The sequence below is a fragment of the Oncorhynchus tshawytscha genome, linkage group LG24, assembly GCF_018296145.1.
Source record: "Oncorhynchus tshawytscha isolate Ot180627B linkage group LG24, Otsh_v2.0, whole genome shotgun sequence".
NCBI lineage: Eukaryota > Metazoa > Chordata > Actinopteri > Salmoniformes > Salmonidae > Oncorhynchus > Oncorhynchus tshawytscha.
In genome coordinates, this window is record NC_056452.1 from 27,509,116 (window position 1) to 27,524,101 (window position 14,986).

General features: G+C 48.1%; 1 protein-coding gene across 2 annotated transcripts in view; it reads left to right on the plus strand.

Annotated features, from left to right (window-relative positions):
* The window catches only part of sft2d1 (SFT2 domain containing 1), a 40,624-nt gene that overhangs the window by 637 nt on the left and 25,001 nt on the right, over positions 1-14,986 (plus strand). For both annotated transcript variants that reach the window (XM_042305614.1, XM_042305613.1), the window contains exons 2-3: positions 1,315-1,401; positions 7,715-7,797. In XM_042305614.1, coding sequence (XP_042161548.1) covers positions 1,315-1,401; positions 7,715-7,797 — 170 coding nt within the window. The remainder of the gene's footprint in view (positions 1-1,314; positions 1,402-7,714; positions 7,798-14,986) is intronic.

Below are 14,986 nucleotides of genomic sequence, written 5' to 3' on the forward strand. Positions count from 1 at the left end.
AAAGTCCTCAATTGAAACGGATGAAAACGGATACCATTTGTGAAAACATGCCACAGTTGGACTAGATAATGTTAAACAAGGTTGGAATGTTAAATCAATTCAACAAAAGACCGTTACTTCATTTGGGGGGGAAAATGTGTGAAAGTCAGTTGAAATCAGACTGGGGATGTATTTGAATTGACAATTGCATTGGAGGCATACTTATATGACCCCCCCCTACCCATAATAAATACAGGTTAAATAAAATAAATATGCACTGGACTGCTTAACCAATGTGGAAAATCATCTCACTATTCAGTGCAATATGAATGTCTTGCAATAAGAGCTTAGACGCTAATATTTGTGTAAACTCTGCATCGTTGTGTTCTGTGGGTGTCACGGAGTAGGCTGAAACCCCATTTTCATAGGTTAGCCAGTACAGTGCATACGCTGCATTCAGAAAGTATTCATACCCCTTAACTTATTCCACATTTTGTTGTTGGAGCCTGAATTCAAAATGGATTAAATAAAAACAATTCTCACCCATATAAACACAATACTCTTCATCATGACAGAGTGAAAACATGTCTTTAAAACGTTTTTGGGGTCAAACTAACTAATACTTGTATTTTGTTAAGTTTATATAACAACATTCAAACCTTGTTTAGCGTTATCTATTCCAATTGTGGTATGATTCCACTATTTCTATCCGTTTGCGTCAGTTTCAATTGAGGACTTTTATTTTGAAGGCGAACCACCGATTCTACTGTTGTTGCTGACGCTGTTGTTCACGACACACACATGCTAGCTCGCTAGTACATTGATTATATATGTAATTGTATGGCTGTGATAGCTAACAATGTCTTATCATTTAATCCTGTGTATTTGTATGCAACACTGCTCTTTGTATGCCTTTCATAAGGACACCATGGTTTTGTCCCACAAGAAGTCCGCCTTTATCTAATGAATTCACGTGTGTTCATTTCCCTGACTAGCAATGTACACTTCAAAACAGTGCATTGGTTCAAAACAGTTCAGTGCTGCTCAGCTGATTTACAGTACAACCATGGCTTTCTTTTTCCTGTCTTGTGACAGCAGCACGAATCAATCTTTGCTTCTGATGTCATAGGAGCTCTAAAGATACGTTATATTAGTTGTCTTGTTTTTTTTTCTGTGTTCAAATAGGTCAAACGTTTATATTTTTCTCTCTCCTTTGCCACTGAACAGCATGGTAGAAGCATCAGTAGGAAGAGAGACCTTGGGTCCCTGGGTCTGTGCTTGCGTTGGGTCGTTGCCCGTCTGTCCTGTGACATCCTACCATTGTTCTCTCCTCAGGTCCTGGATGCCTCGACCCTCAGCTACAGCACCCGGCTGAAGTGGTTCGTCATATGCTTCGTTTCAGGGATCCTGTGCTCCATACTGGTGAGATTTCGCCCTATTTCAGCATTATAGTGAGTCTGAAATGACTCCCTTTTCTCTCACTACTTTTGACCCTGGCTGTACTCTACATATGGGATAGAACCAGGTCTCCCCTGTCCATATAATCTAATTCATTATAATCTAAAAGGTAAAAGTGATCTGAGATCAGTACTACTCTGAGACAGGCAATGGCCTCTATGCTATTAAGAAACTGTCTCAGCATGATGCCTTGTACTTCCTGTTTGGTCCTAGCCCCTGAAACAGACTGGCAGTCTTCATGAGCCTGTTTTGACAGGTCACTAAAGTTGACTCTACCTCTATCCTGCTGTTTTATCTCTATACTTGGGAGTTCCAATACACTCTATATGAGTGCTGCTAATCTAGGAACATGTTCCCACACTGTTCACGTACTTTAGTAGGGGGGGCGACTCCATATTAATGCCTATCGTTTTTGGAATGAGATGTTGGACGAGCAGGTGTCCACATACTTTAGGTCATGTAGTGTACAGGAAGGACTTATTATCTCTGTCTGTTTTCATATGCGTTTGCACATTCTGCCTTCCCTTCCAATGCCCACAGCTGTTTCCATCCACACTTTCTCATAGGAGTCATGTCCTCATCTACAGTGTACAGTGTATTCCCTTCTGCCATAGACCTGAATGAACGAGGCTCTGTCCACAGCATGATACTGGTGATGGCTGTACACTACAATAGACCATTGATGGCTCTAAACTACAATAGAACACAATATGATACCAGTGATGCCTGCTGACAGAACAGTTGTCCCCCCTGTTAGTGTGGTTATGGACTGGCCTGCTGACAGAACAGTTGTCCCCTCTGTTAGTGTGGTTATGGGCTGGCCTGCTGACAGAACAGTTGTCCCCTCTGTTAGTGTGGTTATGGACTGGCCTGCTGACAGAACAGTTGTCCCCTCTGTTAGTGTGGTTATGGACTGGCCTGCTGACAGAACAGTTGTCCCCTCTGTTAGTGTGGTTATGGACTGGCCTGCTGACAGAACAGTTGTCCCCTCTGTTAGTGTGGTTATGGACTGGCCTGCTGACAGAACAGTTGTCCCCTCTGTTAGTGTGGTTATGGGCTGGCCTGCCTACAGAACAGTTGTCCCCTCTGTTAGTGTGGTTATGGACTGGCCTGCCTACAGAACAGTTGTCCCCTCTGTTAGTGTGGTTATGGGCTGGCCTGCCTACAGAACAGTTGTCCCCTCTGTTAGTGTGGTTATGGGCTGGCCTGCTGACAGAACAGTTGTCCCCTCTGTTAGTGTGGTTATGGGCTGGCCTCCCCTGACAGAACAGTTGTCCCCTCTGTTAGTGTGGTTATGGGCTGGCCTGCTGACAGAACAGTTGTCCCCTCTGTTAGTGTGGTTATGGACTGGCCTGCTGACAGAACAGTTGTCCCCTCTGTTAGTGTGGTTATGGGCTGGCCTGCCTACAGAACAGTTGTCCCCTCTGTTAGTGTGGTTATGGACTGGCCTGCCTACAGAACAGTTGTCCCCTCTGTTGGTTATGGGCTGGCCTGCCTACAGTGTGGTTATGGGCTGGCTGGCCTGCTGACAGAACAGTTGTCCCCTCTGTTAGTGTGGTTATGGGCTGGCCTGCTGACAGAACAGTTGTCCCCTCTGTTAGTGTGGTTATGGGCTGGCCTGCTGACAGAACAGTTGTCCCCTCTGTTAGTGTGGTTATGGGCTGGCCTGCTGACAGAACAGTTGTCCCCTCTGTTAGTGTGGTTATGGGCTGGCCTGCTGACAGAACAGTTGTCCCCTCTGTTAGTGTGGTTATGGGCTGGCCTGCTGACAGAACAGTTGTCCCCTCTGTTAGTGTGGTTATGGGCTGGCCTGCTGACAGAACAGTTGTCCCCTCTGTTAGTGTGGTTATGGGCTGGCCTGCTGACAGAACAGTTGTCCCCTCTGTTAGTGTGGTTATGGGCTGGCCTGCTGACAGAACAGTTGTCCCCTCTGTTAGTGTGGTTATGGGCTGGCCTGCTGACAGAACAGTTGTCCCCTCTGTTAGTGTGGTTATGGGCTGGCCTGCTGACAGAACAGTTGTCCCCTCTGTTAGTGTGGTTATGGGCTGGCCTGCTGACAGAACAGTTGTCCCCTCTGTTAGTGTGGTTATGGGCTGGCCTGCTGACAGAACAGTTGTCCCCTCTGTTAGTGTGGTTATGGGCTGGCCTGCTGACAGAACAGTTGTCCCCTCTGTTAGTGTGGTTATGGGCTGGCCTGCTGACAGAACAGTTGTCCCCTCTGTTAGTGTGGTTATGGGCTGGCCTGCTGACAGAACAGTTATGTCCCCTCTGTTAGTGTGGTTATGGGCTGGCCTGGCCTGACAGAACAGTTGTCCCCTCTGTTAGTGTGGTTATGGGCTGGCCTGCTGACAGAACAGTTGTCCCCTCTGTTAGTGTGGTTATGGGCTGGCCTGCTGACAGAACAGTTGTCCCCTCTGTTAGTGTGGTTATGGGCTGGCCTGCTGACAGAACAGTTGTCCCCTCTGTTAGTGTGGTTATGGGCTGGCCTGCTGACAGAACAGTTGTCCCCTCTGTTAGTGTGGTTATGGGCTGGCCTGCTGACAGAACAGTTGTCCCCTCTGTTAGTGTGGTTATGGGCTGGCCTGCTGACAGAACAGTTGTCCCCTCTGTTAGTGTGGTTATGGGCTGGCCTGCTGACAGAACAGTTGTCCCCTCTGTTAGTGTGGTTATGGGCTGGCCTGCTGACAGAACAGTTGTCCCCTCTGTTAGTGTGGTTATGGGCTGGCCTGCTGACAGAACAGTTGTCCCCTCTGTTAGTGTGGTTATGGGCTGGCCTGCTGACAGAACAGTTGTCCCCTCTGTTAGTGTGGTTATGGGCTGGCCTGCTGACAGAACAGTTGTCCCCTCTGTTAGTGTGGTTATGGGCTGGCCTGCTGACAGAACAGTTGTCCCCTCTGTTAGTGTGGTTATGGGCTGGCCTGCTGACAGAACAGTTGTCCCCTCTGTTAGTGTGGTTATGGGCTGGCCTGCTGACAGAACAGTTGTCCCCTCTGTTAGTGTGGTTATGGGCTGGCCTGCTGACAGAACAGTTGTCCCCTCTGTTAGTGTGGTTATGGGCTGGCCTGCTGACAGAACAGTTGTCCCCTCTGTTAGTGTGGTTATGGGCTGGCCTGCTGACAGAACAGTTGTCCCCTCTGTTAGTGTGGTTATGGGCTGGCCTGCTGACAGAACAGTTGTCCCCTCTGTTAGTGTGGTTATGGGCTGGCCTGCTGACAGAACAGTTGTCCCCTCTGGTTATGGGCTGGCCTGTGACAGAACAGTTGTCCCCTCTGTTAGTGTGGTTATGGGCTGGCCTGCTGACAGAACAGTTGTCCCCTCTGTTAGTGTGGTTATGGGCTGGCCTGCTGACAGAACAGTTGTCCCCTCTGTTAGTGTGGTTATGGGCTGGCCTGCTGACAGAACAGTTGTCCCCTCTGTTAGTGTGGTTATGGGCTGGCCTGCTGACAGAACAGTTGTCCCCTCTGTTAGTGTGGTTATGGGCTTGTGACAGAACAGTTGTCCCCTCTGTTAGTGTGGTTATGGGCTGGCCTGCTGACAGAACAGTTGTCCCCTCTGTTAGTGTGGTTATGGGCTGGCCTGCTGACAGAACAGTTGTCCCCTCTGTTAGTGTGGTTATGGGCTGGCCTGCTGACAGAACAGTTGTCCCCTCTGTTAGTGTGGTTATGGGCTGGCCTGCTGACAGAACAGTTGTCCCCTCTGTTAGTGTGGTTATGGGCTGGCCTGCTGACAGAACAGTTGTCCCCTCTGTTAGTGTGGTTATGGGCTGGCCTGCTGACAGAACAGTTGTCCCCTCTGTTAGTGTGGTTATGGGCTGGCCTGCTGACAGAACAGTTGTCCCCTCTGTTAGTGTGGTTATGGGCTGGCCTGCTGACAGAACAGTTGTCCCCTCTGTTAGTGTGGTTATGGGCTGGCCTGCTGACAGAACAGTTGTCCCCTCTGTTAGTGTGGTTATGGGCTGGCCTGCCGACAGAACAGTTGTCCCCTCTGTTAGTGTGGTTATGGGCTGGCCTGCCGACAGAACAGTTGTCCCCTCTGTTAGTGTGGTTATGGGCTGGCCTGCCTACAGAACAGTTGTCCCCTCTGTTAGTGTGGTTATGGGCTGGCCTGCTGACAGAACAGTTGTCCCCTCTGTTAGTGTGGTTATGGGCTGGCCTGCTGACAGAACAGTTGTCCCCTCTGTTAGTGTGGTTATGGGCTGGCCTGCCGACAGAACAGTTGTCCCCTCTGTTAGTGTGGTTATGGGCTGGCCTGCCGACAGAACAGTTGTCCCCTCTGTTAGTGTGGTTATGGGCTGGCCTTCTGACAGAACAGTTGTCCCCTCTGTTAGTGTGGTTATGGGCTGGCCTGCCTACAGAACAGTTGTCCCCTCTGTTAGTGTGGTTATGGGCTGGCCTGCTGACAGAACAGTTGTCCCCTCTGTTAGTGTGGTTATGGGCTGGCCTGCCTACAGAACAGTTGTCCCCTCTGTTAGTGTGGTTATGGGCTGGCCTGCCTACAGAACAGTTGTCCCCTCTGTTAGTGTGGTTATGGGCTGGCCTGCTGACAGAACAGTTGTCCCCCCTGTTAGTGTGGTTATGGGCTGGCCTGCTGACAGAACAGTTGTCCTGATAACAGCTCTGCATACTGATTATTCACACCATGTTCTTAGTGCTGGTGAGAGCCATTCATAACGGAAGACCTCAAATCATGAGTCAACAGAATGTTATATTTTGGATAACACAATTTTTATATTTTATTTATTAAGGTTCATACATGCTTGTAACAGGTTATGAAGCCTGCAGGCTGTAAGTGAAGTTGTGTGGACATAAGACAGTATGATTTATAAAAAATAAAATATAAATCCTCATTCATCATCGATCCTCCTTAGGCCTAGTGGGGGAATGTGTTAAATCATTAATCCTGCATTTGTATTCTCCATGACCCTTTACATGCTTTCATAAGGAGCTGGATCACAGGAGGTAAGGTTGGTGTTGAACACAATGGTTTCTTCCACAAGGAGACACCCTTTATCTAATAGCCTATATCACTGCTCTCCAAACCCTGTTCCTGGAGAGATACCCCTCCTGTAGGGTTTCACTCCAACCCCGGTTGGGACTAAGCTGATTCATTTTAGGGGGCTAGATTAGGGTTGGAGTGAACCTACAACATGGTAGCTCTCCAGGAATAGTGTTGGAGTGAACCTACAACATGGTAGCTCTCCAGGAACAGGGTTGGAGTGAACCTACAACATGGTAGCTCTCCAGGAATAGTGTTGGAGTGAACTTACAACATGGTAGCTCTCCAGGAACAGGGTTGGAGTGAACCTACAACATGGTAGCTCTCCAGGAATAGTGTTGGAGTGAACTTACAACATGGTAGCTCTCCAGGAACAGGGTTGGAGTGAACCTACAACATGGTAGCTCTCCAGGAACAGGGTTGGAGTGAACCTACAACATGGTAGCTCTCCAGGAATAGTGTTGGAGTGAACTTACAACATGGTAGCTCTCCAGGAATAGTGTTGGAGTGAACCTACAACATGGTAGCTCTCCAGGAACAGGGTTGGAGTGAACTTACAACATGGTAGCTCTCCAGGAATAGTGTTGGAGTGAACTTACAACATGGTAGCTCTCCAGGAATAGTGTTGGAGTGAACTTACAACATGGTAGCTCTCCAGGAACAGGGTTGGAGTTAAAACCTACAGGAGGGTAGCTCTCCAGAGACAGGGTTGGAGTTAAAACCTACAGGAGGGTAGCTCTCCAGAGACAGGGTTGGAGTTAAAACCTACAGGAGGGTAGCTCTCCAGAGACAGGGTTGGAGTTAAAACCTACAGGAGGGTAGCTCTCCAGAGACAGTGTTGGAGTTAAAACCTACAGGAGGGTAGCTCTCCAGAGACAGTGTTGGCCTATATGATCAACAACAAAAAACGGAACCTAAATGAGTCAAAGGATCCGTTTTTTTGTGAACCAGGAAGTCAATGTGGAGATTGATATGGTGTTTTGCCACTAGGTGGCAATAGTGTCACATTATTGTAGTTGTAACATTTCAGGGAACCGTGCAATTTAAGTTGAAAATACAATACAAAAGCAATACAAAGATTAGCATTTTTAAACATTTGAACTACCTGATATTTACCAAATAGCCTAATTCCAGGTTACATTGATCTATCTTACCTCTCCTCTTGTCTTCCAGGAGTTTTATAGACAGTGATTGGTTCAGATCAGACTGGTATACAGACTGATGGTAGGATGATGCCTAGGTGGACATGGTTATGATTTCATGTTGTGTGTGTTTCAACCAGGGCACTGCACTGCTGTTCTTACCCAATGGCACCAAGTTGTTTGCTGTGTTCTACACACTAGGTAACCTTGCTGCACTCTCCAGGTGAGTTATTCATTCATTCATGATTTGCCAGAGCTAAAGACGAAGCTTTTTCCATTAAGCTTCACCTAATGAATAATGCATATACTTGTTACAATTACATTTCAATAGATGCCTAGAAAGGAAATGTTTTCAATTAAAATGTTTTGTGAGGAAATGTAACTGGAAGTTCCATCCTATCCATCTAACTTGACTTTAGGATGCCAGACTTGAACAATTATTCATCTGCCTGTCCCATCACCTATTTGGAATGCAGGCAGTAGCAGTCAGTCAGTCAGTAGGAGTCAGTCAGTAGGAGTCAGTCAGTCAGTAGCAGTCAGTAGGAGTCAGTCAGTCAGTAGGAGTCAGTCAGTCAGTAGGAGTCAGTCAGTCAGTAGGAGTCAGTCAGTCAGTAGCAGTCAGTCAGTCTGTCAGTAGTAGGCAGGCAGTCAGTCAGTAGCAGTCAGTCAGTCATTGGCAGTCAGTCAGTCAGTGGCAGTCAGTAGGAGTCAGGAGTCGCAGTCAGTAGCAGCAGTCAGTAGCAGTCAGTCAGTAGCAGTCAGTCAGTAGCAGCAGTCAGTAGCAGGCAGTCAGTCAGTCAGTCAGTAGCAGGCAGTCAGTCAGTCAGTAGCAGTCAGTCAGTAGCAGGCAGGCAGTCAGTAGCAGGCAGGCAGTCAGTAGCAGGCAGGCAGTCAGTGGCAGTCAGTCAGTCAGTGGCAGTCAGTCAGTCAGTGGCAGTCAGTCAGTAGCAGGCAGTCAGTCGAAGTCAGTAGCAGGCAGTCAGTAGCAGGCAGTCAGTAGCAGGCAGTCAGTCAGTAGCAGGCAGTCAGTCAGTAGCAGGTCAGTCAGTCAGTAGTCAGTGGCAGTCAGTGGCAGTCAGTCAGTCAGTGGCAGGCAGTCAGTCAGTCAGGTGACAGTCAGTCAGTCGGTGGCAGTCAGTAGCAGTCAGTCAGTCAGTAGTAGTCAGTCAGTTGAAGTCAGTCAGTGGCAGTCAGTTGAAGTCAGTGGCAGTCAGTCGAAGTCAGTGGCAGTCAGTCGAAGTCAGTGGCAGTCAGTCGAAGTCAGTGGCAGTCAGTCGAAGTCAGTGGCAGTCAGTTGAAGTCAGTGGCAGTCAGTTGAAGTCAGTGGCAGTCAGTTGAAGTCAGTGGCAGTCAGTTGAAGTCAGTGGCAGTCAGTTGAAGTCAGTGTCTGTCAGTCGAAGTCAGTGTCTGTCAGTCGAAGTCAGTGTCTGTCAGTGTCTGTCAGCCGAAGTCAGTGTCTGTCAGTGTCTGTCAGTCGAAGGCAGTCAGTCAGTCGAAGGCAGTCAGTCAAATCAGATTTATTTATATAGCCCTTTATATAGCTGTACAGAAACCCAGCCTAAAACCCCAGACAGCAAGCAATGCAGGTGTAGAGGCACGGTGGCTAGGAAAAACTCCCTAGAAAGACAGGGAACCTAGGAAGAAACTGACTGCTACTAGCAGTCAGTAGCAGTCAGTCAGTAGCAGTCAGTCAGTCAGTAGCTGCCCTAGTGTCCATTGAGTTTGTTGTCGAGGAGGTGTTCCAAGTCATGTAATTAGAATGAGATCTGGTTCCTGTTCTAGTGATTCTATTTCTATGGTTCAGGTGTCAGTAAGACCACTTGGTTGGTCTGCCCTACTATGCAGTAGTTGTTCTAGATGTTGAGACAGAACAGAAGCACGGCGGACGGGTTTCCCTATTGAGCTTCGTGTAATAGTCCTGTGTGGTTCAGTAGGTAAGAGCATGACACTAACAAACACCAAGGTTGTAGGTTCATTTTACCGCAGGGATCACAGACCAAACATGTGGCCCCATGCGCTCACTGTCCTGGACACAATGGGCAGCTTTCTAGGATTCATTGTGGTATCAGGTTTCTATAGTTCAGGACATGCTGTGCAGTAATGTGTTGGGTTGAATCGCTGATGGTGGAACAGGTCTGTTGGGTTTTAGTTCGTTATCTAAGAATTTGAGCTGTCAGATAAACACATGTGACTCTCCAAGATACAAGTCATACCAAAGACTCAACAAAAAAAATGGAACCCGATACCTCTCAGCTTGGCACTCAGCATTAAGGAGATGGATTGTGGGTAAGGGCCTGTGACAGAATAGCGTCCTGTCCAGTGGGTGTACTTGTACACAGTGGCGAACCATGACTATAGGACCTAGGTCTTCAGAGGGACCAGGACTCTACTAACCCGTTGTCTCAAACTAAATCGTCTACATAACATCACTTTTAATGCGTTCGAACAGTTCAAACAGGCCTGGCTGCTCTTCGGGCTGCCGTACACAGAGACAGAACCGGTATTGACACAACATGTAACACACAGCATAAAGTAATGCCACCAGCAAAACAAAAAACACACCGTGTTTACACAACCCATGACAGGCTAACACAACTGTCACAAATATCTACAACAACAGTGTCATATCAAAGGTGACAGGCTCATGGTGCTGACCAGACAGAGACCGTAATACCTGTGCACTCCATGGTACTGAACAGACAGAGACCGTAATACCTGTGCACTCCATGGTACTGAACAGACAGAGACCGTAATACCTGTGCACTCCATGGTGCTGAAGGAGAGAGCATTTTGGTCAAACACATAGAAGGGGCTGATGGACGGGGCTGATAGACAGGAGACAGAAGTCACACCCAGCATCAGTTCATGGTAAAGAATAAGCATCCCATTCACTTCAGTAGGCCCCATGAAATCAGTAGGCCCCATTCACTTCAGTAGGCCCCATTCACTTCAGTAGGCCCCATGGAATCAGTAGACCCCATGGAATCATACCGATACAAAAGCACAACCATTTCATGTACAAAATGAAATTAACAAACCAGCTATTACTTCCCATTGCAAATATATTTTTATCACATTCAATCAAATTAATTTATAAAGCCCTTCGGACATCAGCTGATGTCACAAAGTGCTGTACAGAAACCCAGCCTAAAACCCCAAACAGCAAGCAATGCAGGTGTAGAAGCACGGTGGCTAGGAAAAACTCCATAGAAAGGCCAGAACCTAGGAAGAAACCTAGAGAGGAACCAGGCTATGTGGGGTGGCCAGTCCTCTTCTGGCTGTGCCGGGTGGAGATTATAACAGAACATGGCCAAGATGTTCAAACGTTCATAAATGACCAGCATTTCACTGAAAGAATAAACGTTTTGTTTTCGAAATTATAGTTTCCGGATTCGACCATTTTAATGACCAAAGGCTCGTATTTCTGTGTGTTATTATGTTCTAATTAAGTCTATGATTTGATAGAGCAGTCTGACTGAGTAGCAGCAGGCTCGTAAGCATTCATTCAAACAGCACTTTCGTGCATTTGCCAGCAGCTATTGTTCTGTTTATGACTTCAAGCCTATCAACTCCCGAATTTAGGCTGGTGTAACCGATGTGAAATGGCTAGCTAGTTAGCGGGGTGCGCGCTAATAGCGTTTCAAATGTCACTCGCTCTGAGACCTGGAGTAGTTGTTCCCCTTGCTGCTTCGAGGGTGGCTGTTGTCGATGTGTTCCTGGTTGGAGCCCAGGTAGGAGCGAGGAGAGGGACGGAAGCTATACTGTTACACTGGCAATACTAAAGTACCTATAAGAACATTCAATAGTCAAAAGTTAATGAAATACAAATGGTATAGAGAGAAATAGTCCTATAATAACTACAACCTAAAACTTCTTACCTGGGAATATTGAAGACTCATGTTAAAAGGAACCACCAGCTTTCATATGTTCTCATGTTCTGAGCAAGGAACTGAAACGTTAGCTTTCTTACATGGCACATATTGCACTTTTACTTTCTTCTCCAACACTTTGTTTTTGCATTATTTAAACCAAATTGAACATGTTTCATTATTTATTTGAGGCTAAATTGATTTTATTGATGTATTATATTAAGTTCAAATAAGTGTTCATTCAGTATTGTTGTAATTGTCATTATTACAAATACATTTTTAAAAAATCATCCGATTTAATCGGTAACGGCTTTTTTGGTCCTCCAATAATCGGTATCGGCGTTGAAAAATCATAATCGGTCGACCTCTAGTTATTACAGTCACAGACAGGTGTCGTGTCGTCTCAACATCGTGTATGGCTGTCTTGACAGATTGACAGTGTCAATTTTGTGACTAACAGGAAACTCTCACGTCTCGTTGTTTCAGGTGTCATTTAAAAAAAAAATATATAATATATATATATATATATATATTAATTTATTACGCCAATGGCAACAGCTAGTCTTACCGGGGCTAGTCTTACTAGTCGGGGCTAGTCTTACCGGGGCTAGTCTTACCGGGCTAGTCTTACCGGGGCTAGTCTTACCGGGGCTAGTCTTACCGGGCTAGCTAGTCTTACCGGGGTCTAGTCTTACCGGGGCTAGTCTTACCGGGGCTAGTCTTACCGGGGCTAGTCTTACCGGGGTCCGACACAACAACAAAGGCATTCCAGACAAAAGACTTTACAATTTACATACATTTTAAAAACGTGTGTGTGTGTGTGCGTGCGTGTGCGTGCGTGCACCTATCAGTTCCACATACATGTCAGTACATACACACAACCAGTAGGTCACGTTGGGAAGAGGCGTTGTGCCGTGAGGTGTTGCTTTATTTGTTTTTTGAAACCAGGTTTGCTGTTTATTTGAGCAATATGAGATGGAACGGTGTTCTATGCAATAAGGGCTCTATATAATACTGTACGCTTTATTTAATCTTTTCTGGATTTGGGGACTATGAAAAGACCCCTGGTGGCATGTCTGGTGGGGTAACTGCGTGTCAGAGCTGTGTGTAAGTTGACTATACAAACTATTTGGAATTTCCAAAACATTTGTGTTTCTAAGAAAAACAACAAGTGACGCAGTCCGTCTCTCCTCAACTCTTCACCAAGAGAGACTGGCATGCAGAGTATTAATATCAGCCCTCCGATTACAATGAAGAGCAAGATGCTCTGTTCTGGGCCAGCTGCAGCTTAACTAGGTCTTGTGTGTGTTTACACAACCACAACGCTGTGTGACACAAACTGGGAGACAGTGTCTTGTGTGTGTGGTTACACAACCACAATGCTGTGTGACACAAACTGGGGGACAGTGTCTCGTGTGTTTACACAACACCAACACTGTGTGACACAAACTAGGGGACAGTGTCTCATGTGGTTACACAACACCAACGCTGTGTGACACAAACTAGGGGACAGTGTCTCGTGTGTGCTAACTCCTGGTTACTGTTCTGAACCACAAACAGTGGTGTCATGTTTACACTGGGCCTTTGTCCCAAATGGAATGTAGTGCACTAGATTTAACCAGGGCACATATGTAGGGAATAGGGTGCCATTTGCAGCACAGACAGGGCTTTTGTCTAGTATGTCCACACAGGAAGTGGAAGTGCTCAGACTGTCATTTTTCAATCAATGAGTATATTCGGCTATGCAGGTTAATAAGTGCCACATTGTATAATATGTAGGCTCACAAGCCCCTCAGCATATGATGGTTATGTAATGGTGACTTTAACGGTTACTACTACTCAAACTGGCGCTGTTGGAAAAGCTTGTCTGCCTGAGAACCCCCCACACACACACACACACACACACTCTGCACTTTGCCCAGATTAGCTAGTTCATGATGTACCTGTGGTTCTAGATCACTCATGTGTTCCCACAAAATTCTCACAAATGTTTCAATTGGACTTCATATTTATTAATTGAATGGTCCCCCCAATCATCAGGTTCCTTCCACATCCTTCCCCTCAGCTCCACATCCCCTCCTTCCCCTCAGCTCCACATCCTTCCCCTTAGCTCCACATCCTCCCCTTCCCCTCAGCTCCACATCCTCCCTTCCCCTCAGCTCCACATCCTCCCCTTCCCCTCAGCTCCACATCCTCTCCCTTCCCCTCAGCTCCACATCCTCTTCCCTTCCCCTCAGCTCCACATCCTCTTCCCTTCCCCTCAGCTCCACATCCTCTTCCCTTCCCCTCAGCTCCACATCCTCTCCCCTCAGCTCCACTTCCCCTCAGCTCCACATCCTCCCCTTCCCCTCAGCTCCACATCCTCCCCTTCCCCTCAGCTCCACATCCTCCCCTTCCCCTCAGCTCCACATCCAGCTCCCCCTTCCCCTCAGCTCCACATCCTCCCCTTCCCCTCAGCTCCACATCCTCCCCTTCCCCTCAGCTCCACATCCCCTCCTTCCCCTCAGCTCCACATCCCCTCCTTCCCCTCAGCTCCACATCCCCTCCTTCCCCTCAGCTCCACATCCCCTCCTTCCCCTCAGCTCCACATCCTCCCCTTCCCCTCAGCTCCACATCCTCCCCTTCCCTCCCTTCCTCCCCCTCAGCTCCACATCCTCCCCTTCCCCTCAGCTCCACATCCTCCCCCCCTCAGCTCCACATCCTCCCCTTCCCCTCAGCTCCACATCCTCCCCTTCCCCTCAGCTCCACATCCTCCCCTTCCCCTCAGCTCCACATCCTCCCCTTCCCCTCAGCTCCACATCCTTCCCCCTCAGCTCCACTCCCATCCTCCCCTTCCCCTCAGCTCCACATCCTCCCCTTCCCTTCTCAGCTCCACATCCTCCCCTTCCCCTCAGCTCCCCAGCTCCACATCCTCCTTCCCCTTCCTCAGCTCCACATCCTCCCCTTCCCCTCAGCTCCACATCCTCCCCTTCCCCTCAGCTCCACTCCACATCCCCACCTTCCCCTCAGCTCCATCCTCCTTCCCCATCCTCTCCTTCCCCTCAGCTCCATCCTCCCATCCTCTCCCTTCCCCCCCTCAGCTCCACTCCACATCCTCTCCTTCCTTCCCCTCAGCCCCAGCTCCACATCCTCCCCTTCCCCTCAGCTCCACATCCTCCCCTTCCCCTCAGCTCCACTCCACATCCTCTCCTTCCCCTCAGCTCCACATCCTCTCCTTCCCCTCAGCTCCACTCCACATCCTCTCCCCCTCCTTCACCCTGTGGCTGTCAGAGGCTTCCTGCCCACGTCACCAGTTACAGATAGACAGCGTTCTTCTGTCTCATCATCTGACCTGATCACCTCATGACCTGCCTCATGACCTGCCCCTTATCCCCCCTCAGCTTCACTGCATTCTCCTCTCCTCCCTCCTCTATCCTCAGCATCACTCCACTTCACCCCATGGCTGTCTGAGAGCCTGTTTGCGTCACCAGTCACAGATAGACGGATGTGATGCTCTGCAAACACACAGCCCACTCAGATGAGCACGCACCGGCACATACACAC